The 23,450-nt window shown below is 41.7% G+C and overlaps 1 protein-coding gene across 2 annotated transcripts; it reads left to right on the top strand.

Annotated features, from left to right (window-relative positions):
* The first annotated feature begins 271 nt into the window (after positions 1-271).
* On the top strand, positions 272-22,625 carry dtx2 (deltex 2, E3 ubiquitin ligase). 2 transcript variants are annotated; one of them, XM_074672910.1, is made up of 9 exons: positions 272-839; positions 1,523-2,111; positions 4,975-5,033; positions 10,121-10,363; positions 13,574-13,641; positions 13,872-14,039; positions 16,484-16,645; positions 17,518-17,607; positions 21,186-22,625. In XM_074672910.1, the coding sequence occupies exons 1-9, from the start codon at positions 530-532 to the stop codon at positions 21,447-21,449; spliced, it is 1,953 nt and encodes a 650-aa protein (XP_074529011.1). In that variant the 5' UTR covers positions 272-529; the 3' UTR covers positions 21,450-22,625. The 2 variants fall into 2 exon arrangements, with proteins under 2 accessions (XP_074529011.1, XP_074529012.1); XM_074672911.1 differs by lacking the exon at positions 10,121-10,363.
* Positions 22,626-23,450: the final 825 nt, after the last annotated feature.

Raw genomic sequence — 23,450 nt, forward strand, 5'->3', positions numbered from 1 at the left:
TCTCACACCCAGGGCATCATATGCTTGAACTTGTAATTTATAAACTTAGGGCCTACAGCAATAGTTTGAAACAGTCTGCTTCTTACCTGATTGTTTTTATTTATTTTCCTTTTGATGAGGTTTTAGCACTTTAATTTCTTGCACAATGTGCAATGACGAAAATATATGTAATATTTCTATTCTGTTCCTAAAGCTTTTCACAAATGAACCTTTTTGTTGTTGATTTATCAAAACGTGGCTAAAGTTCCGATTTTCTTGATGGTCCCTGAACGCAGCGGGAGAGGAGGAAGAAACCCTGGCAACGCTGTCACAAAGCTAACGTTATCCTTAGCGCACTGAATACATCATCTTCGTCAGCATGCATTTTAATGATAATTCTGGCTTTCTGTGTTTAACCTTTAATTTATAGCTCTCTCAGAAGCGTGTTAACGTATTTAAAATGGAATTCTTCAACGAGCCGAGCTAGCCTTGTCGCCACAATCACTTAAGCAGATCGAGTTGTTGTTAGCCTGAGCGGGGCTCCGTGAATATGGCGATTGTGTCTGGCTCCTGTGCCAGAGTCAACGGGTCTAGAAATGGGCCGTCTGTGTCTGCGACTCCTTCTGGATCTGTAAATCAATCCCAGCCCATGATCGCGGTGTGGGAATGGCAGGATGATCTGGGTTACTGGCGGCCTTACAGCGGCCAGGTGAGCGCCCACATCGAGAGGTCTCTGGCTCCGCGGGGCCACAGAGGAGGAGGACCCGGCACAACGAGCATCTGCCTCGGACAATCAGACCCCAGCCTGTCGCCGTATCTCATAGACATACCGAGCTTGAAACAGTTTCGGCAGGACACAGGTAAGCCCTTGTTACACATTCCTCCTATAAAATGACATTTTAATAAAGCTGTATTATTTAAATATCATTCCTCGAAACCGCACAGTTAAAGGGCTAGGCTAACGTAAGCTACTTAGCTTAGCTATCATGGACGCTGTTGTTTTGATGGCTGTTTACATTCAGAAAGCCATTAAGACAGTCTAAATTACTCGAATTAAGTAGCATAAGCAAAATAAAACTGTTTTAAGCAAATATTTATGAGATGACTTGTTCAGATAACCCCAATTCATCCTACCACGTTGTTAATGTTTGTCGCTTTAGGATTTAGCATTGCTTTAGCTTGAGCTCAGCTGATTTGTGTTTACGAGTTTGTTCATTTAAATGAAGGACAACACAGCCTAACGACAACAAACATATGGTTCAACGAACATCTGGAAGTTAAAGATTTACTTATAAATGTTAATAATAGAAAAATCAAAAGGCTTTTAGAAATATTGATTTCTGCCTGTCACAAAGGATTAAGCTTATTTGATTGTAAGGATTATCATGTTTACATCACTGACTTCTATTCATCAGGGTTTTTAACTGTAAAACCATGGTGCTGGTTCCCAATTCTCTGCTTTTATATCTTAGAAAGTGTGGAAGTTTTCTTGCAGATATTTTATTTTACTGAATTGACTGAAAGGTATTCTTTCTGTTCCCAGGAAAGACCCGTTCAGTACGTCGGTCTCTGTTCGCCCAGTCCTCAGGCCTGGGCAGTGGTGTTTACTGGGAATGGGTCAACGATGAAGGGGGATGGACTCCGTATGAGACTCGAACCTCTATCCTTTTAGAGCACAGCTACCAAGCCCGCCAAGGCACCGCAGACTTGGGCCCTCATGGATATAATTACATTGTGGATCTTACATCTCTGGCCCAGGTTAACAAATCTAGTGGCTTCAGACGGCAGGTCCGACGGCAGTGTAACCTCCCCTACCCGCTGGCCTCCTCTGGCCCTCCAGCCATCCCCTCAGGCCCAGCCTGCTCCTGCCAGCAGTGTTTGAGCCACAGCAGCACAGGACCCATGCCCAGCCGCTCACGACATTCCTTTTCATCTGGCAGCTTGAACCGGCCCAGTCTTCAAGGGACAGGACGGGCTGTGGCTGCTCACCCCACTTCTGTCTACTCACCATACCCCAGGAGACCCCTCTCTGTTGGGGGGATGTCCTGGGGCAGCCCCTGGCCTCCTCCAAGCTCTGGTAGTCAACTGCCTCCTCCACTTCTGAGCAGCTCGGCCAGTGCCAATGGATTGAGGTTGGTTTTCTTTGCGTATCTCAATGTCAATTTACTGGACAGATAAGAGAAAAACTATGCAATTCATGTGCACCTCAGATAGTGTGGACTCTGACTTTTGTTGTTGTTTTCAATGTCAGAATACAAGTCATATTATGGAAAAAGAAGACTTTATAAAGATGCTTGGTGGTGATGACATGGATATAAAATAAAAAATGCAAGAAGGGAAATATCAGTAAATTGGGCAACATGCCAAAGTTTCATAAGCCAGTACAAGGAAAGTTTAACCATATTCTGTATGGTGACCGATAGTGTCTTAAACAAGACAGAAAAGCATCATGAAGAAAGACAAACTTATATAGGAGAGCCTTCTAACGTTGCAACATAAAGAGAATCATTAAAGAAACAAGAAAGGATGAATAAAATGGTTAAGAAATTTGAATATATATTCTCAAATTTAAGCTCCAAAGTCACCATGCAGTTAAGGGGAATACAAGTTGAAATTAGAAGATATAATTTAAGGAAAGGAAGCAGGAGAAGATTCTTCAGCCTGGATCTCAGTTGACATTTCCTGGGAGCTGCTTCCTTGGTTCGTGCTGTGACATCAGAAGATAACTGACGTATTTTAGCCCTTGACCTTTGCAGACAGGGACTTAGTATTGACATATGTCTGTGTACTTTTGAGTCAATTTTGTCACTTTAGCAAGCCCGTAACATTTTCCACCAGCTTTTCAAGTTGTCATGCTGTCGGGTTTGGGGATTTTCCGAGTTAGATTCAGATTTTTTCTAAATTCCCATTTGGATAATTCTCATTTTTTTTAACTCAGACTGGATAGCTGTATGTCCCAGAGGCCTCTCTCCACCCTTCCTTTCCTCTTGCACTCCACTCTCCTTCCTGTCTCTATCTACGTTGACCCATCCAGTAAAACAGGACTGACACGAGCTGATCTGCCGCATCAGCCCTGTAGAGGCATGTTTGTTTTGGCTCTGACTCCTCTCTGTGTCATCTCTGGGCTTCTTCCTCTCCTAGAGGCACAGAAAACTGCGTTCCTAAACAAATTAAACTGAAGTAGTTTGATGAATATGCAGTTAAGCTATAGTTTCTGCGGGGTCTTATTTTCCTCCACATTAAGTTTAATTTAGTGTTTAGACAGCCTCTGGAATACATAATAGGGCTGCGAAGTACATACTGCTGTGAACTCATCCTCCTCAGGCTCACAGTTTTCAAATTCAAGAATCGATGAGGATGTGTACAGTGCTGCATTCTTCCACCTTTTGCCCATTGATCCTGACATTGATCCAGTCATGTGGGAGTTATGGTTAATGTGGTTAGTGTAGGAGCCCATTAAGTTCATTAGGACAACAGATTTGCCACCAAATTACTTCTTTCTCAGGTTAGCAGATGATGAAAAGGTCTCATACTATCAATGACACATTTCCTCCTATCGTGTGACAAAGTCCTCTTCTCCTCAATCAGAGAAGTGCTGAAAGGATAAGTTCGGTTTATACAGCCTTTACATTGTTTATAGAATGAAGTAGAACAAAATACTCACCCAGAAGGCTTTCCTGATCCAAGCAGTGCTTCGGGAGATATTTAGATCCAAAATCGTGCAGCGGACGTCCGTATAATGGGATCCATCGGGGCATAGACAGCGCTGCTCCTAAAACTGCATTAATCGTCCAAAAACTCATGTTTTTCACCAATAATCCATCATGGTCTGCTCCAGGTTAGTCCTCTGCTGCAGTCTGTGTCACTCCAGACAGTGCTGTGTGGCTGTACTGACCTCTGAACTGACAAAGACTTTGTTTACGTTTGCCCCTTTGTTTACAAAGTCTCTGTCAGTTCAGAGGTCATTACAGCCACACAGCACTGTCTGGAGTGACACAGACTGCAGCAGAGGACTAACCCGGAGCGTACCATGATGGAATATTGGTGAAAAACATGAGTTTTTGGACGATTAATGCAGTTTTAGGAGCGGCGCTGTCTCTGCCCCGATGGATCCCATTATACGGACGTCCGCTGCTCGATTTTGGATCTAAATATCTCCCGAAGCACTGCTTGGATCAGGAAAGCCTTCTGGGTGAGTATTTTGTTCTACTTCATTTTATAAACAATGTAAAAGCTGTATTAACCAAACTTGTCCTTTAAGCACTTCTCTGATTGAGGAGAAGAGGACTTTGTCACACTTTGTTTTGCCTGTTAACATTTTTAGCCCCAGATTTTTCTTATCCTGCATTCTGAACTATTTTCATGCATCAATTTCTCCTTTCTTGCACAGTTTCATAACTTAAGTCTCATTTTAGTCTCTTAATTTTGTGTCAAATGAAGTTTTACTAGATGTACTTTGGTTTTGTTTGTGAACTTGACAGGAAATGTGAATGTTCACATCACTCAGAATATGATTTGTATGAAATTGGACCTGGGGCCGTGATTGTCCCATGGGTCTGATTTGGACATGCCTAATTTAAAACATGCCTCTCTTAGTTTTGTTGTTTTTTATCTTTTAATAAGACATTACATGGGATTTGGGAGTGTACCCCAGAGATCTGAGAACTTCTAAAGATCATAAACAGTTTATCTGCTAATTTATGAACTAAGTTGTTGTACTTTGAACAGTCAGTCTGAAAACATTTTACTTATTTATGAGTTTATTGGAAGATAATCTAATCTAAAATGCAGTTAGATGGAGTTTTGTCGATATCTCATGGGGAGCTTTTGGTACCTTGTTTTGATTTGGTGCCAAAGCCATTTCCCATGTCACTGCACTTAAATGCCCTTCTTCTCCTGTGAAGCGGAAAACATTATTTTCTGTCCCTTCCTGCTTGGTTTTTGTCCCTGTTTTCACTGACTGGATGTCCCCTGTCCTTGTTTCCTGTCCTGCAGTGTTCCTTCCATCTCTGTGCAGCTGAATGGATCCACCAGTGTGAGCTCCGCCCTGGCAGGTAAACGGGTCACTAACCATCCTTCCTGTCTGACCTCTGCACAGAGACTGTTGCAGTTTCTTTCAGTGTTTGCTTCTTCCTCTTTGTGTTTGTCTTATGAGTGTCAGTCTGGTTAGGAAAAGCGTACCACAACGAGGTACAAAAGAACAAAAAAACAAAACTCCCTTAAAGTGATATTTCTGGATGGAACAAGTTGGGTCCTATCACAAGGTTTAAGGCAGAAATTACCCCTACAGCAGTGTTTTTGTGCAGCAGAAGCCCAGAGCGCACGCACCAAACACCCCCTCCCTGCTCCTCTGCCGGTTTCCTCTGCACTCAGACGGGGCCATATTTTTACTTGACCAAAAACACAAATAGACGGAGTCCTACCGAAAAAATCTGATATCGGTCTGCATTCACGCTTTATTTAGAGAATTTTCAGCGCGTTACTTTCACACAAAAACACCGCTAAATAAGGCTCTAGTTCTCATTGTGTTGTAAAACGGCGCTACCTCCGCTGCAGAGCCACAGCTGGCTATGCGGCGCTTGCCACTTAGTGTATCAGTCTCCGCACACGTGGCGTACCAGATATAAACAAACGCAGGTAGTCTGCAAGGACGAAGAGACACGATGAGAACTAGAGCCTTATTTAGCGGTGTTTTTGTGTGAAAGTAACGCGCTGAAAATTCTCTAAATAAAGCGTGAATGCAGACCAATATTAGATTTTTTCGGTGGGAGACCGTTGATTTGTGTTTTTGGTCAAGTAAAAATTGGCCTCGTCTGAGTGCAGAGGAAACCGGCAGAGGAGCAGGGAGGGGGTGTTTGGTGCGAGCGCTCTGGGCTTCTGCTGCACAAAATCACTGCTGTAGGGGTAATTTCTGCCCTAAACCTTGTGATAGGACCCAACTTGTTCCATCCCAGAGTATCACTTAAATTTTTAGAAAACTTGAAAAGAGTTAAGGTAATGTTATTTCCATTTTTATTAGAGAAGACAAGGATGAAAATATGTGATGGTAGGCTGACAGGTTTCATGAAAACAGCCTCCACATGGGCTTTGTTGTATTGAGAGCCTACATGAGTTTCCTCCCACTCTAACAGAGTGTTTTCTCCCTGATGAAAAGCACGATTAACATCATTTTGACTGGATAAGACAGCTGTCGTCCCACAGATCCGCCCAGTACTGGTGACCATACAGTGACTTAAGGAGAACATCACAGTACTTAAAGTATCTAATGTGTACACATTAGACAGCTTTTTAAGATCTGATACATGTCAATTTTAATTTTGAAATGATTTCATTAATCTTTTCATTTTTCCTTCAGTAATGTTTAATTTAGATGCTAGCACATCACTTTACCAACCGTGTATTGTTGCGTAGCAGGCAGCCGAGTCGTAACCATCGAAATCTTGCCAAGTTGACATGCAGTGAGCACTCTTTTTTTTTTTTTTTGCACACTTCTCTAATTATAAGTGAGTTTCTTGGCTGTGATAAGCCAGCTGAATCAATAGAGTCAGCGTGGAGGAAGCTGCTGGAGCAGAACCTCATTAGCGAGACGCACCGCACCGTGACTCTGGTGAGTCTTTTTCAAATGGAAGGTCACTCATGTGGCGTCTTCTCCAAATGCTGACTTTTAATGATCATTAGTCAGTAATGAATATTAGCCCTAATCAGCTCTTTGTCGTTTGAATGCTGTTTATTTTTCCCTTTCAGTATCAAACCCATCAGTTCAAGATTCAAGACGCATGTTTAGTTTTCAGAGCTGATCTGCAAACAGGTTTTTTTTTTTTTTTGCTTTGATCAGGCATTCTGGCTACTATGTTTAATTTCACTTTTAAAATCAGGATAATATGGACTTGATTTTAGAACCACCATCAGATTTCAGCTTGATGGTCATTGTGGCACAGACAAAATAAATGTGAATGTAAAAGTTTAGGCAGTAATAACGGTAAAACTTTATTTTCATATTATCCTCAAATTGCAGCTCAGAGTGTAACACAATAAGGGAGGCCCATGCAGAGAGTGTGCCACAAACAGTAAACCAGGGATGGACTGCCACAGTGATGATAAAAGTAAGATGGTAATAGAAAAGGCTTGTAATGGCTGGAATAACATTTTAAAAAAAGTGTAGTATCATAAAACGGAAAATAAAACCAACAAGTCAACACAAGTTACCAAAAATCAACTTGTTCTGACCTCGTTTCAGTATTTCTTCTACTGTCACAAGTTACATAACGTTCTTAATGATCCCCAATGCTAAGGGATAGGACCAGATGGGAGCTGGAACCAGTCAGGAAGATAAAATGTAATATGTGGCATGCACCACCATTTTGGAGTTTATTACCAATAAGCCTACACTGTGACGTCTGAAATACACCTGTTACGCCTGCAGTGCGACTCCATTGTGCTGCGTCTTGACTGCATTTGTCATCTTACACATCACCCCAACAAGCTGCATGATCGACAGAGAGCTGGAGTCACGAGACCAAGAAGTTCACACGCTTTCCACTCCATTGTTAAGTCTCTCTTCAGCCATGTTGGGCTGTGAAACCTCAAACCTGTTGACTCCTGGTCTGGCTCTGCTCAATATGTCTGTTTATCATCGTAGTCAAGCTAAATACAAACTGATTTTGACACAGTCTGTTTTATTTTGACAGTCACTGGGTGTTTTCAGGTAGTTTCTGGCCACGATCTTCCCTACGCTGAATTTATGCATCACAGCTCCAGGTCTGTCAAAAACAGGATGAATATGTATTACCTGCAACACGACAGACCAGCTACGTACAGGGTGTCCGTGGGGTCTTAAAAAGTATTAAAAGTTGATAAATCAATTTTGGGAAAATTAAGGCCCTTAAAAAATGTTAAAAAGTCTTAATTGTGGTTTTATGAGGCATTAAGTTTCATAGGTATTCAAGCTTTGACCAAAAAAATATCCATGAATATTTATTTTCCTCCTTGCAACTGTCCCCTGATTGGGACATTAAACATTCAGCCGATAAAGTTCTAAAATAGAATAGAATAGAAATGTATAGAAGTACTTTATTGATCCCAAACTGGAAAATTGTTGTGTTAACAGCAGAAATCGATGGAGTCAGTAGAAAAATACAAAAAGAAAAGACTCTAGTTACAATAAAATACAACAATAAGGATTGTGAGCGGTATAAACACCAGCTATAAATTAATGTCATTTCTAGTTTCATAAAGAAAAATTAAATACAACATTAAAGCAAATCACACAATCTCCGGCACATGTCCTAAATTTTAAAAATGATAAAATAATTTCTCATTTTCTTCAGCAAGATGGCCTTGAATAACTCCTGTTTCTTGTTGTGGGAGTGTTGATAAACCTGCCTTTAGTTTCATTTGTTCTTTCAAGCTTTATTCCTCCTTAGCTTAAATCATTTCTGTAAAAATAAAAATTAAAAGTGTTAAAAAGAGGATGCCACCAACAACTGAAAGTTGCGATAAAGTCTTAAAACTTTTTTAAAGGTTTTTGAAAAAGTCTTAAAAAGGTATTGAAATCAACCTCAGGTGTTTAGCATATACCCTGTACGTAGACGTACTGCAACAGAACAGATCCAGCGTGAGCTGACACATTGATTTAAACAAAACCTATCTGATCCGTTTGCTGTTATGGAACGCAGACGCACTGCAGACGCATCCGGTGTGTTTTAGCCATAACGCAAGTAAAAAAGAACTACACTTCCCAGAAGCCAAGAGTGCTCCCGGCCGCTGTCTTCCGGCAGAATTCAAATTAGAACAGCAATGCAGCAAGTAAACACTGGCGTGGAATCTGATGTGCTAAAAACTGATTTGGGACGCAAAGTAAGAAGTAAGAACTTATCTATTAATCTGACATAACTGGCCAGGAAGTCTGAAATATTGCCATTGTCAATGCTTATAGGTAATAATTGCTCAACAAATTAGTAAAATGAACTTCATATGTTTGGGTTTATCACACTAAGGTAGACCTTTTTGTTTGGATTGAGGCAATAAATGGCTCCTCATTTTACCAAAGATGAACTGAACCAGTTGCCATATCTTTTAAAATAAAGCTGCATAACACAAAGTTATCTAAAAGATAATGGGGAGAATTTCAAATCAAATCCAATGTGAGAAGGGAAAATGGGAGCAGAACAGGAGTGGGAGTCTGGCCTGGGATTGGGACGGGATAGGATTTTTTCTGTAGGAGTGGGATGAGACAGGAGTAAAAATCAACTCTCGTGTCACTCTCTAATGGGCAGCGGGAGCCAGCACACCACTGAGGTTATCAAAAAGGCAACTCCCCTCAAGGGTGTTTTGACAGGTTTGGGCCACAACACTTTGGAGGGGCTCAGCATTTAACTCCAGCTCGAGAAAATACGAGAAGAGACTCTGTGCAGAATTTTTTTTCCAACCACATGTTTTTATTTTTGTATCACACAGTGTTTTTCTTGTATTGTACAAAAGAGGACAAAAAAGGAAGAGCCAGGGTGAGCTGTTCATTTCGGCCAGGACTCAACCCTGCTATGTTAGGCTGCACACTCTACCTCCATCATTACACAGGAAAGGAGAAGTAAGAAAAAAACAGAGAGAGGAATCCAAAAAGGTTCAAAAGGTAGAGCCAAGGCAAGAAGTCTGTTTGTGAGACAGCTACCCCATGCAGGGTTAGGCTGCATGAGATCTGCTCTCTGTTCATTCGCTGCCAAAACTCGATGTTAAGTTTTCTGCCACATGGTGGATCGTGGTCCTCATCGTGAGTTTCTGATTAATTGGTTTGTCTTCTGTTTTATTGGCTCCATCACCTCTGTGTGGATGCTTTCCAAACTTTGGGAACAACTTGTCATTTTCACGAAACTTATGCCCACGTTATCCTTTTGAGAAAAAGTGATTCTGAAAATCAGCAGAGTGAGCGTTACTCCTTGAAGCAGCTGATGCTGTGACCTGACTGTATCTGTGGATGAATGAGGGACTCAGTGGAAACATCAGTTGCTGCTACATCTCTCATACCTTTGATTTGTTCCTTTCTGCTCCTGCATCTCTCCACTCGCTCTCAACCCTCACCTGCCCCACTCTGCCCCGCCCTGCCCCATCCTGTCCCGCCTCATCCCAACCCCCACCCCCACTCCAGGCATGGCCTCCATTTTGATGTCAGCAGTGGGACTCGGCGTGCACTTCACATCTGCCCCCCTCCCTCAGCAACAACAGCAGCAGCAGCAGCAGCTACAGCAGCAGCAGCAGCAACAGCAGCAACCTGCTCCTTTTTCTCTTCCTCCTCCTCTCCTCCCCCCAGCCAGCAGGCCCAGCAAGCCCCCCAGCAGCAGCAGCAGCAGCAGCAGTTCAGTTAGGAGAGCAAAGAGGCAGCACAGGAGAGGTAGCTACCACGCCACCGGCCCTTCATCTGCCTCCTTTTATTCTCCATCCTTTGATTTTTGCTTCATATCCACAGGCTTCAGGAACATTTCATTCTGCACCAGCTGCATCCGCTCACTTTCATCTGTCCTCATGAGTTTGTCATGTGTTACGCAAATCCACATGCACGTTTGCGTCCTTACTTTAATTTCATCTGAATTTACTTTCCTGCCTATGTTTTTTTTTCTTTCAGCTGTTGTCTTCACGTTCAGCAGCTTACCCACCTTGAAATCCTGCTTCCCACAGTTATTTTCTGCTCTTAGAGAAGTAACATGCAGCTAATTATTTTTTACCACCTTCCAGCTTCTCCCCGACAGTGTTGGAATAAAAAAGGTGCACGCAGTCTGACAAATGTGGAGCAGTGCAAACACTGCCTTAAGCTGTGTAAACCTCGAGTTAGGACTTATAACAAAAACTTCAATCCTGGGCAGGATTCTCAGCACAAACTAAAAAAAAAACTTTAGTAGAAAGTGCACAACTTCAGTGACAGATCTGGGACAAAGCGTGTATAAAGAAATTGTTAATATCATATTTTAAAAAGCGAATCTAGTGCAATCCCTAATTTTGAGTGTTTTTGGCACGCAGAATGATGTTTTTTTTACGTATATTACACTGCTGTTTAGACTTAGATAAATGATGGAGCAGAAAAAAATGTCTACCACAGTGACTGATACGGAGTCTGAGAACTTCAGGGCTGTGTTGCTCATTCTGTAGTAATACTGAGCATTCTATAATGACTTCTAATTTGTCCCAAATGCACTCAAATCTTTTTTTCCTTCCTCTCATCTTGGTATCTTTGTGTTTTTTCCCAGAGGTCAGAAAATGCCTTTAATTGATCCTGCTGCTGCAGAGCTCAGCTGATAGGAGATAATTATCATGTGTGCACACAGGATTTAAACATACAGGTCAGGGAGCAATCGATTCTCTGACAGTAGTTTATTTTCTCGAGTGTTTACCTTGAGGAAACAAGTTGTGTTCGTTTTTGGAATAAATCCTTGCTTTGTTTCTTTTAAACCCCGCTTCCTCCTTCTATTAATTTTATTACGTATACATTTTTTGATGCACTTGATGGAAACGTTACAAAAATTGGAAGTTGTCACTAATCCAATCCACTTTATTTATATAGCACATTTTAAAAAACATTTAAGTATACCAAAGTGCTGCACAGTTAAAATAACATATGAGAATATCAATAAAAGAAATAAAATCAATAAAAGAAATAAAATCAATTAAGATAAAACATAGAAACAAATAAGAGTCATAAAAAAAGGGGTTAAGACCATAAAAGACATAAAAGGACACAGATCACACAACTCTCATGCTGAGTTGAAAGCCAAAGAATAAAAATGAGTTTTAAGAGGTGATTTAGGGTCTTAAGTCGTCAGGGTGGGGGATGTTTTTATTTTGAGTGGCAGATTATTCCACAATTTGGGAGCCACCACTGAAAAGGCTCGATCACCTCGGGTCTTTAAACAAGTTTTTACTACATAGACAAAGAATTGTGAACACACCCCTAATTTTTCCAAATGACCAATTCCACTTCTAAAAACAAGATGCTAGGGGCATGAATATGGCCTACTAGTTTAGATTGGCCCCATGAGGTTTCGCCTCTGTGGGTGGACTTGTTTTGGGTCCAGTAGGGCTGGGATGAAATGCTATTTTCATGATTCGACTCTATTACAATTTTTGGAGTGCTGATTTTATTTCAACTACGATTCTTTAACATTTATGATTTTCAGTTTGCTTTGTGAACACCAGACTTGTAAAAAATTAAATGATGATGATAATTTCTTTATAAGACTTTAAACAAACAGACTTTATAAGGAGCAACATTTTCCCATGAAATGCACATCACTTGATTCAGGGAGAAACGTTTCACCCTCTGGTGGAGAAAAGTGGGAACTTTTTTCCAATCCAGTTTATAAACAAAGACTGAAACGAAAAAATTGAAGATGAAAAAAAAAAAGTTTTTTTTGACAAAGAGTCACAATTTGGATATTGTCAAACAAAAATTCCCGATATATCAATTTTCAATTTTTCTCCCACCCCTAGGGTCCAGCCTTTGTCCTCTGTCTTGCTCCCTACTCTTGCCCTGTCTGTCTACTGTTCTGTTCTTTCTGACTGAAAGTTCAAAATAGACATAAATAAAAAATTTAAAAAAAAAAAAAACGAGATGTTAACAGCCAAAAGAGCCTGACTTCAGTACAGAGTATACTTTGATTTTGTTTTAACTTTGATTCGTCTCACACCAGCTCTCTGGGTGATCACTTTACCTTTTTCTGTCGGTGCAGGATAGATCATTTATTTACAGCCAGGGTTAGGTTTCAAGGGTTGATGCATCTTAGTTAACCAGTGAGACAACCAACAGCACATAACCGAGCTTTGCTGATGAAAGAGACTTCAAACTTTTATGGCTCCATATTGAGCATTTTATATTTCAGCACTGCAAGACTTTGTGCATCAAACAGGATTCGTTAAACTTGGAACTATTGGTTCACAAAGACTTTAAAACAGGTACAAGTTGTGTTTGAAATGAATAATTATTCTCTGGTAACCATAATAATAAATCATTATGGTAACCACGATAAAGCCCTAAGTCCACTTTGAGCCTCCATTAGGTTTTATCGTAATATTTCCTGTGCTCTGATTGTCTGTCAACAGGTGAGGAATGAGACATAAAAAGCAGGAAAGGTTGGAAATCATGAGTTAATGTGTTTTCTTTGATTTCTCTGCTCTCTAACTCCCGAAACCTAAAGTTAATCTTGTTTCCTAAACAGACGTGACACTCTCACGTGTGTGTGTGGGAGAGAAAAAATATGTTTGTGTTTTATCTTAATGTCCATTCCTCATGCTCTTCATCCCAAACACACTGTGTCCTTCATCCTGTCATTGTGCATTTAATCTGTTTGTTGCTCTGAGTGTTTGCACTTTATGTTCTGCAGTCAGGTGTTTTTTTTTCCAGCGACCTGCACTCATTTATTCTCATAAAGCAGACGCAGCGTGTGCCTTTGTTGCTGCTTTTTGAAAAGTTCAAAAGAAATTGTCGAGAAAATCATTTCAGCTCATGTCACCTCTGCTTCATTATGGTTTGGCACAACACTGGAGTTCCAGTTTTTCAGTATCAGTGCAGTTCCAGCTCATTCATCATAATATTTTTCTGTTTCTCTTTCAGCCTCGGCTCAGAGACCCGAGGAGGTGATTCAGCGGTACATGGAGGTCGTGGCTGGAGCACCAGATGAGGTAAATGTTACAGCCTGCCCTCCCTGCAGACATATACGAGAAAAGATGTGTTATTGGTCTTTGACACGGACAAATGTGTTTGTTTGTGAGGGTCAGTAGTTAATCGACAACACTGCAACAGAAGTGGAGAGACTTCCACACAGCATCTTTAGGGATTTTCTGATAAGATCTGTCAAGTTTTCTGTGTCTACAGCATCGCTAATCAAAGTGATCTCCTTCATCCCTTTCAGGACTGCATTATCTGCATGGATCAACTCTCCAACCCGTCTGGCTACGAGACAGCATCCACAGAGGAGGGGGGCCAGAGCGTCCTGCCAGACACCGTGGGAAAATTCATCAAATGTGGACACACCCTACACATGCTCTGCATGCTGGCCATGTACAACAACGGGACAAAGGTACAGAGAGCACTGCTGCACACTGCATGCAAACTGCGTTTTTGTTATTTGTACACAATCTGTTGGCAAAGTCACTTTGGAATGTAAAGCTTTTGTGGGTATTGATTGATCTGTAAAGTCTGACACTCAGTTTGACAGTCCTGCTGCCTAAAAGTTAAAGACAGATGACGTGTAATAAAAATATCTGCCTGGTTCATCGAGCTTAGCTTTGCAAAATAACCTGAGGTATGAGAATAAAATAAATGATTTCTTTTTTATTATAAGTTATTTTTAGTCCAGACTTTCAGGGATTTTGGGGCTGGGGGCCTGCAAGCTCAACATTTCTGATTGGTGGAGCACCCAGTGTGTTTTAATTTCCCCCTCTGTCAACAAAATGTCAACACCCAACTGTGGTTGACTCAATTTGAGCCAACCACAGTTGTGTCTGTTAGCTCCCAGTGTTCCAGTTTAAGGAGTGACCCAGTAAACTGGAGACCTTCACCCGGATGTGTCAGTGGATATCCAGTTAACAACAGCTGTTCAAACACAGAAGAAGTCCTCAGGAATGCATAGTTTAGTTTTTCATACGTGTCATAATGTATTCACCAGATAAGTATTTCATCCTGAAAGTCCTTGGTCATTTTTTAAGCTGAAACACAGCGCCACCTCTGCTGTCTTTGTGATGTAGATGGGGCATTCAGCTATTTCATTGTTTGAAGCTGTTTGGGGCTTTAAGAAACTTTTTTCCCCTGGCAATAGCTTTGCCAGTGCAATAAAGCACGATCAAAACTAGCACAGGCTGAATCTCCCCCATGCTAACAGGCTAACTGCAGTAATACACAACATAAGGCCCATTTATGCTCAACGTTACATAGGGATACAGATACGGATGGAGCCTTCTATCCGTGCTCTGCGCTCATTTCGTCTGTATTTCTGCATTTTCTTCCATGGAGCTAATGGATGCAGACCAAATGAAGCAATACCACTGGAAACCATGGGGGCAGTGTTGCTGTTACTACCCAATACAAAGCTTAAGTGAGACATGAATAAGTAGTAACAATGGCGGAACTTTCAGAATGTATTTAACTGCCTTACCGACCACTGCCTCCTGCAACGCTGCCTCCGTTTTGGTCTTTTACACAAGCAGTACATTAGCAATACCCCCCACCCCCCTGGTGGATGCATCGGTTAACTGCAATACAAACGTAAAGGACATATAAGCAGTGACGGTAACATCGTTTGACAAGGACAGAGACATTTTCGTATGTAAAGGTAGTATAAATAGGCCATTATCTGTCTCTTTCTATGGTGCCATTTTTGCTGAAAGATCTTCGTTGTTGTCTTACTGCCCTCTTCTGGTCTGGTGGGATTTTGCAATTACTTTTTTTTTCTCTCCACACATCGTTGGTCTGTTTTACATGATTCACATGGGTCTTTGGCCCCATGTCCCATTGTTGAAACCATAGACTGTAAAAATAATGAACGTCATCTTGCTCAGCTAGAAGTGAGGTCTCCACAAAAACTGCTCCCCCTGGTGACTGGCTGCAGTATAGGTAAAAAAAAATCAGGCTTTCCAGTCATTCCAGATGGGCCAAACTTAAAAAAATTGATACACCTCGTAGAAATGTTTCTCACGACCGATTGTTGAGGTGATTTGAAGATATCATTTGGCTGCCTTGTATTCAAGTCCTCTTTCTTCAGAAAACTTTTGTTTTCATTAGTTATACAAGGATAAAAACAAGGTTTTATGTCACGTCTAACAATGATGGACAGCTGCCCTTCTCGTGTATTTTTAAGGGGATTGTAAAATATGTCGGGAGATAGAGTCAAGAAGTGATTAGACTCTCGAAAGAAAAAAAAATATATATATTTTTGTCACCCAGCTCCACTCAGATTCTCCCAGAATCCCTCACTCCCTCTGGCTGCACAACTGCTTCAATGGCTGCACCTGTGACAGGGTGTATTTTGGCTTCAAAACCGTACAATGATAAATGGCGTAGTCACACTGTCCACTCTATATACAGTCTATGGTTGAAATAGTGAGGATGGGATGGGATAGAGCTGGAAACTGGGTGACAGCTGGACTTGAACCCAGGCTGATCTTTGTTTTGAATTTATCTATTTTTTAATCAAGGAGCTACAACATCCAAAGTGGACTAGTCCTTTGGAAGGTGCTCCATTTGGCTTCTTCCTAGGCTCTTTGCTTTGACAGTTATTGATTCATGTTTGGGTCTAAGATGTCGTATAAACTGAATCTTCAATAACTGTATCACCCACTAAACGGACAACTGTCTGTGAAGTCCTTCTGTTGTAACTAGAGGTTTAGTGAGTCGTGCAGGATCGAGGACATGAAACCAAACAAAACTCTCACTGTTGGATCGATGAATTATTGATCAGCGCTTTACCTGGTTTGTATTGACCTGCTGGCTTTTAAAGGCCTCTCTGCTTGTGCTTTTTCCTCTCAGGACGGCAGCCTGCAGTGTCCCTCGTGTAAGACAATCTATGGAGAGAAGACGGGCACACAGCCCAAAGGGAAGATGGAGATTTACAGCATCGCCCAGTCTCTACCAGGACACCCAGACTGTGGAACCATCCAGATCATCTACAGCATACCTCCTGGGTTACAGGTACGCAGATCACAAAGTGCGTCTGCCTCCAGAAAGATAAAACAAAATGTTGAATTCAGAATTGATGCTGCTGCCTGCTGGAAAAACCCGAAAATGTATTTCACATTCAGACTGCAGTTTTTTCTTTCCAAGTTTCTTGTTTTACATTAACTATTTATTCTCCACCAGCTCTGCACAGTCTGAGCATTCGAATATTTCAGACTTTCGAAAAGCAGAAATTTTCCTCTTACACAACAAAGCGTACAAAATTGTTGCATGTCTTGATGGTTACTTAAGTTTTATTCAAAGAACAGTTTCACCTGCAGGAAGCCTCTAAAGGCTCAGTGCTAAATGTTAAAAATGTTAAAGTGGGAGTCAGATGAAAGCTCCAGACGTGTTTACCAACAAGAAAAATGCCATTGAGCTGCCAAGAACTCTCTGTGTGACGCTTGTCTGTTCTTTGTAATGGAAGTATTCTTTGTTTCAGTCCTTGCTTCTCCTATCACTTGAACAAAGTTTCTCCTTGGATCGTCAGTGTTAGAAAAGGAGATGTTTCTTTATGCTCATGCCAACATAATACCTTATAAGACTCCAGTCATTCCTGAAGTGTTTCCAGGTACAGCTCGAGTTTCTTCAACAAAGTTTTTCTCAGATCAACTCCAGAGTTCACAGTCACTCTGTCTTTTGGAGAAAACTTTTAATTTCTTTTTTCTTTTAAAACCAAAAGCTTCACGAATCAGTGCTTTAATGTTTACAGAGCAGGGATCAGATTTGTATCGAGCTGTTTGTCCTCAAGCCACAGTTATTACATTATTTCATCATTCCAGCTTGACCTCCAGTATGAAACTTCTTCATGTTCCTTTAATCAGAGAGTTTATGTGTTTCTCCAACAGGGCACAGAGCATCCAAATCCTGGACAGCCGTTCACCTGCAGAGGATTCCCTCGCTTCTGTTTTCTACCAGACAATGACAAGGGCCGGAAGGTAAGAGCTACCAACTTTGGTTTTATCGAAGGGAAGGTGAGTCGAACAGGAGAAATAAAACCCAAGAGTGGTTCATAAACTAGCTCACATCTTCACTTCCATGGATCAGAAAGGAAAGACTCCTTCATGTCCTGGAAGTTGTGAGGTGAGGCCTCTTTTGGAGTCTTTTGGTAGATCCTGACTGTTCTGGTCTCCTAAAGGAAAAGAAAACCTTTGACTTTTCAACAGAGATCACAATGTATAAAAGGGACACAAAAGACATGAGAGCTCAAGCTTTATTTAAAGTCAGAACCAGCTTCAGATGTCATTCGTTTTGAAATGAATGATAGGAAACAAAAAGGGACCAGCTGAAATGAACTACAGACAGGAAGCTGCTTGGCCAGCTGCAGCAATCAACCATCTGTTCCAGCACCTCCCCGTAAGCTAACCAAAAACAACCAAACTAAACTGAGAGGAAGAAAAAAAACAATTTGTCATAACAAGATGCAGTAACGCAAAGAAAAGTAACCCAAGCCCCCTCGCTGCCCCAGGTCCACCCACTTCTTATTTAGTAGGCTAATGTTAACGTAAAGTAGCATTAAGCTGGTACGGTTTCCACTGACTTATCCCCGGACAGATCCCCAAATAACTGAGACCAGCCGTCCCACTTTTTGGGACCCTTTCGAATGGGTGCCAGACTAAACCGATCCGCTCTCCAAAGGTGGAGCTACAACACTGCAGACCGTTGGTCAAAGGAATCATCAGTTACTGTGCGATAGCAGCTGAATTTCTCCTGGTGGTACACAGACTTCTCTGAAAAAAAGCTTGATTGCACTTTGTAACAAAGAGCTACATGCCAATCACAGAGAGGACAAAATGCTGCATGTCTTCCATCTATGCTCTTTGTTTACTGTGTTGCGTTTTTCTTCTTCGTTGGATTTATTAGCGGGGTAAACTGTGTCGCACTGCTATGGCGTCACGCTTTTGTTTAACAGCTGTGGCTTTCGGCATCCAGCTTATACACCATCTACCACAAGAGGGCACAGTTTGCTGTGGAAACGCAAACGGGATCAGGCTTAACTGTGCCAAACTATGCCAAACTGTACTGAACCGAACCTGACTGCTTTGTGGAAACGCAGCTTAAGTGTTCAGCATGGCACATACTGGGAAGGAGTGCATTTGTCTGTAATCGACTCCCCCTGCTGGTAGCAGGTAGACAGCATCCACCTTAGTTTTCTTTTGGTTTCCATAAACGGCTCTATTTTTTTTCTTCCTCTGCCGTTTAATAAAGTTAGTATTCTTTTTCTTTTTTTAATCCTTTTAACATTCTGCTTCCTCTGTTATTTAATTCAGTTAGTAAACAGCTTTCAGATGGACTACAGCCACCTTCTGGTGGGAATACGGTATTACCACCAGAAATGGTAAAATTGAAAAAAAACAAACAAACAAAATGAAAACGATAGGAAATATAAGATAAGGAAAATGATACTTCCAGAATCACAGGAAAACCTACTGTAATCCCCCCACAAAACATCAGCTATCGCATTTCTTCTTCTTAAACTCACTCTCATTCATATCGGTCATTCATATGGAGGGTTGTCCCTTTTTACACGGTACACTGATCAAAAAAGTGATGAACGGACAACTTCTGGACACACAAAGAACGTCACGACACAATGGGCGTCATTTCTGCTTCTTCTTCCTGTATCCATAGCAACAGCAGTAACAACAACAACAACAACTGGAGCAGCATCGCAGACTCCCTGTACTCAAAAGACCAAGATTCTTTGCGAATAGAACATGTGCTGAACACAATTAATGTTCCTTTCGATGGATTTCCTGATAGTGTATACATGACCAAATACTCAAGTTGAAAAAGGAATAACCTATGAATGTTTTTAAGGGTTTAAAAACTAGAATTGAAATGGAACTTAGAATATGAAAGGGTTAATGACTGCATGTAAACATAGACAATGACAAGTAAACAAGTAAATGGTCAAAAGCCTGGCTCAGGATCTTTTCATCCAAAACAGCTCCTCAGGAACTTAAAGGATAATTTCGGTTTATACAGCTTTTGCATTGTTTATAGAATAAAGTAGAACAAAATACTCACCCAGAAGGCTTTCCTGATCAAAGCAGTGCTTCAGGAGATATTTAGATCCCAAATCGAGCAGCAGACGTCCGTATAATGGGATCCATCGGGGCATAGACAGCGCCGCTCCTAAAACTGCATTAATCGTCCAAAAACTCATATTTTTCAACAGTTTTCCATCATGCTCCGGGTTAGTCCTCTGCTGCAGTCTGTGTCACTCCAGACAGGGCTGTGTGGCTGTACTGACCTCTGAACTGACGAAGACTTTGTTTACGTTGGCCCCTTAAAGAAAGGAGGAAGTGGAGCCAGCGCTCCAGAGAGTACTGCGCATGCGCGGAGGGGCAAACGTAAACAAAGTCTTTGTCAGTTCAGAGGTCAGTACAGCCACACAGCCCTGTCTGGAGTGACACAGACTGCAACAGAAGACTAACCTGGAGCAGACTGTGATGGAATATTGGTGAAAAACACAAGTTTTTGGACGATTAATGCAGTTTTTAGGAGTGGCGCTGTCTATGCACCGATGGATCCCTAAATATCTCCCGAAGCACTGCTTGAATCAGGAAAGCCTTCTGGGTGAGTATTTTGTTCTACTTCATTCTATAAACAGTGTAAAAGCTGTATAAACCGAACTTATCCTTTAAGACAGGAATATAAATATATATATATACGTCCACATGCTTGCGTCTGTGAGAGGTAATGAGCTGCTCCACCTGACTGCAAATACAAATTCATCACATCATAAGAAAGGAACCAGAGCTGTTGGAGCTTCACAGCTGAGAAACATTACCTCCCCACTCTGCGTGAAGCTCCATCACATTGTTTCTCTGTGATGATATTAACAATACTTTGTGCTCATTATGAAGTTGTGTTGTTTCCATGGTGAGTTAGTGGCTCATTTCCTGCTCAGTGGCATCTACAGCTGCACTCTGTAGCCACTATAAATAACCTCTGATGTAATCCATTAACGGAAATTAAGATCAAATTATCCCAGATGTGTGGGGGTTTTTTTCAGACTTGTAGAGTCAGAGTCCTCTGAGTGAGTTTTTTCCCCTGGTGGAAACATCCCGAGGGTCTCTGAGCAGGAAACAGCAGGAGGCTTTTAGTGAAAACTGTTCAAAGGGTTTTCAGAAGGCGTTGTTGATTTCCATCAGTTAGGAAGCCTCTTTCCCTTAATCAACTCAAGTTACATAATCCTCTTTAAGCCCAGTGATTGTTTGTGGACTTAGTTTGGTGTGTGTTCATGTGTAAAAGGCACATACACCTCGTTTCTGAGGGTTTCTTAGCGATGGCGCATAAACAAGCTGATAAAGCTCATGTTAATCAAGATTTATCAAAAAGGCTGAGTTAGGGAACGTACAGTCGGGATAAACTTGTTTTCGTGGGTGGAGGAAGACTTTTAAAATCATGAAGCACCACTAAGTGTTAGACAAAAAAGAGAATAATAAAATTTAAAATATTATTCTGTTTTTCGGGTTTTGAAGTTGTCCCTCTATTCTTTCTTCTTCAGGTGCTGGAGCTGCTGAAGGTGGCGTGGATGCGCCGCCTCATCTTCACCGTGGGAACCTCCAGCACGACCGGCGAGCCCGACACGGTGGTGTGGAACGGCATCCACCACAAAACAGAGATGATGTCCAACCTGTCGGGCCACGGCTACCCCGACCCAAACTACCTGGACAATGTTCTGTCTGAGCTGGCCTCTCAGGGCGTGACCGAGGACTGCCTCAAAGCTCCGGGCGGCAGCGCAGGCGGGGGCAGCAGCAGCAGCAGCTAGGTCCCGACTCCACTCTTGTCCCCCAACTGCTGAGTTAACCCTTTGTTCTCCACACTCCGCAGCTAGGTGGAGCTCCTGCAACCCCCGCCTGATAATGTCAGTTAATATCAACATCTGCCCAAACCTCATGGAGTGAGTGAAGGGGAGGAAACGTGAGCTGAATGGCGAGCTTCTCTAGAGGAACAGAGCGCTTCATGCTCCACTACATCACCCCTCATCATGACTTTCAGGAACTCGGAGTGAACTGAGGCTCCTCAAACGCTGGGCCTCTCTCATCGACCTCCACACACTGGAGATTTAGTGTTTTTATTCTGTTCTTACATCAAAGCCTCATCTGTATCCCTCGTCTGTTTCCATGAGAATGGCAGCTTTCAGCGGGATAAAAATCTCATCAAGCACTTTAGTCGTGACGGTGCATTTAGCTGACAAAATGTGTGGTTTTTATCTGGTTTCAAGGCAGTAAACTTATTTTCAAAATTGGGAAGTTATGCAATTAAAGTGGGATCGTTTGTGTTTAGCACAAAGACACTAAACCTTCTAGTAGCAAAGTGAGAATATATTATCTGATTTCACACCAGGGGGCAATACTTACATGATGTAAATAAACACTATGTGACTGATTAATGAAAATATTAAAAAAAAGGAAAACAAAGAGGGAAATAAACGTGTGTGTGTTTTTTAACATTTAATCCCACTTCTAATTTGAATATATTTTCTTCCCTCAACTAATTTGAAGTCTAATGCACTCACGTAGAGATTTTTTTTATGTTTTTAAAGGGCAGGAAATCAGCCCACAGGCATTCTCTAGATTCTGATTTTGTCACTTAACATGTGTTTGTGTTGCCATGTATGTGAGAAGGGATGAGGTTGTCGTATATATCTTGACAACCTTGAATCTTTTGTCCGAACCGATGGGAAGGACCACTGAGACGGGAGAGAAGGAGCTCTGCAGTGGAGCGATTTTTTTTTGTTTTTTTTTTCAGTGTGACAATCAAGGTCTCGAACTCGTCTTGATTAAACAAGACACGTGAAGCAGCGGGGAGCACGTTGATGTTCCCGTGGGCTGCGAGCTCACCTCCTGTATCCACATGCATTATTCTGCTCACAGAGCTGCAGTACTGAGTCTGACATGTAAACAAGCAAAACTGAAAAAAAGTCTGCAATAAAGAAACAAGGCAAACGAATACTTGTGTGGTCTCATGGAATTTTTTTTTTCATTTCAAGCTGCAAGGGGAAATCGTCCCTTGGAGTTAGCTTTTGCAGTCGCTTACTGAAGGAAAACCTCGGCCTACCATGAAGCTAGATTTGTGGCTTGCAAGTTAACAGCACTTTGAAAGTGTTTCATGTCTTCTTCAGAGACAGACAAAGACCAGAATCTAAAGTTTCTGTCCACCATAAACATTTTGGATGTTAAACAATACACACTCTTCACTCTCTATTAGGGATGGGAGAGTACTGGTATAGGTATCAGGTATTGGGCTGATACCAGCTTATTTCAAGGTATCAGTATACATGAAATCTGCCAATACCAGCAGCCAATACTCAAAGCAACAAAATCTTAGGACAAGTAAGTCCTCCTCACCAGAAGTTGGCGCTACATTGCTGCGGTTTGACACCACGGCAAAAGAGTGGCTGTTTTCCAAACCGCCTACTACACTAGCAGTGCCTACTTTTTGGGCTGAAATTCAGTCTGTAGTAGTCAGTATGCGAAAACTTGCAAAACCTGCAGTATGCTAAAAATCCCCAGATGTCCTACTGATCCAGGAGAAATTCTCAGAATGCAACAGACCAGTCTACCTGGCATATTGTTTCCCATAATGCACGGTGCTAACGCTGTTTGTCTATGCGGGTCTAGACAAACAGTCTATTTGGGGAATTACCACCATCTACTGGAATAAGTCAGCACTACAATACAACAACACTAATGTAAGACAGTCCGTGAGATAGAAGTGAAGTGATGCAAGGAAACACCAGTAAATCTTGTCGCTTCCAGTTATAAAG

Source organism: Halichoeres trimaculatus, unplaced genomic scaffold, assembly GCF_033239565.1.
Source record: "Halichoeres trimaculatus isolate MK-OKI-2021-1 unplaced genomic scaffold, fHalTri1.1 fHalTri1_scaffold_6, whole genome shotgun sequence".
NCBI lineage: Eukaryota > Metazoa > Chordata > Actinopteri > Labriformes > Labridae > Halichoeres > Halichoeres trimaculatus.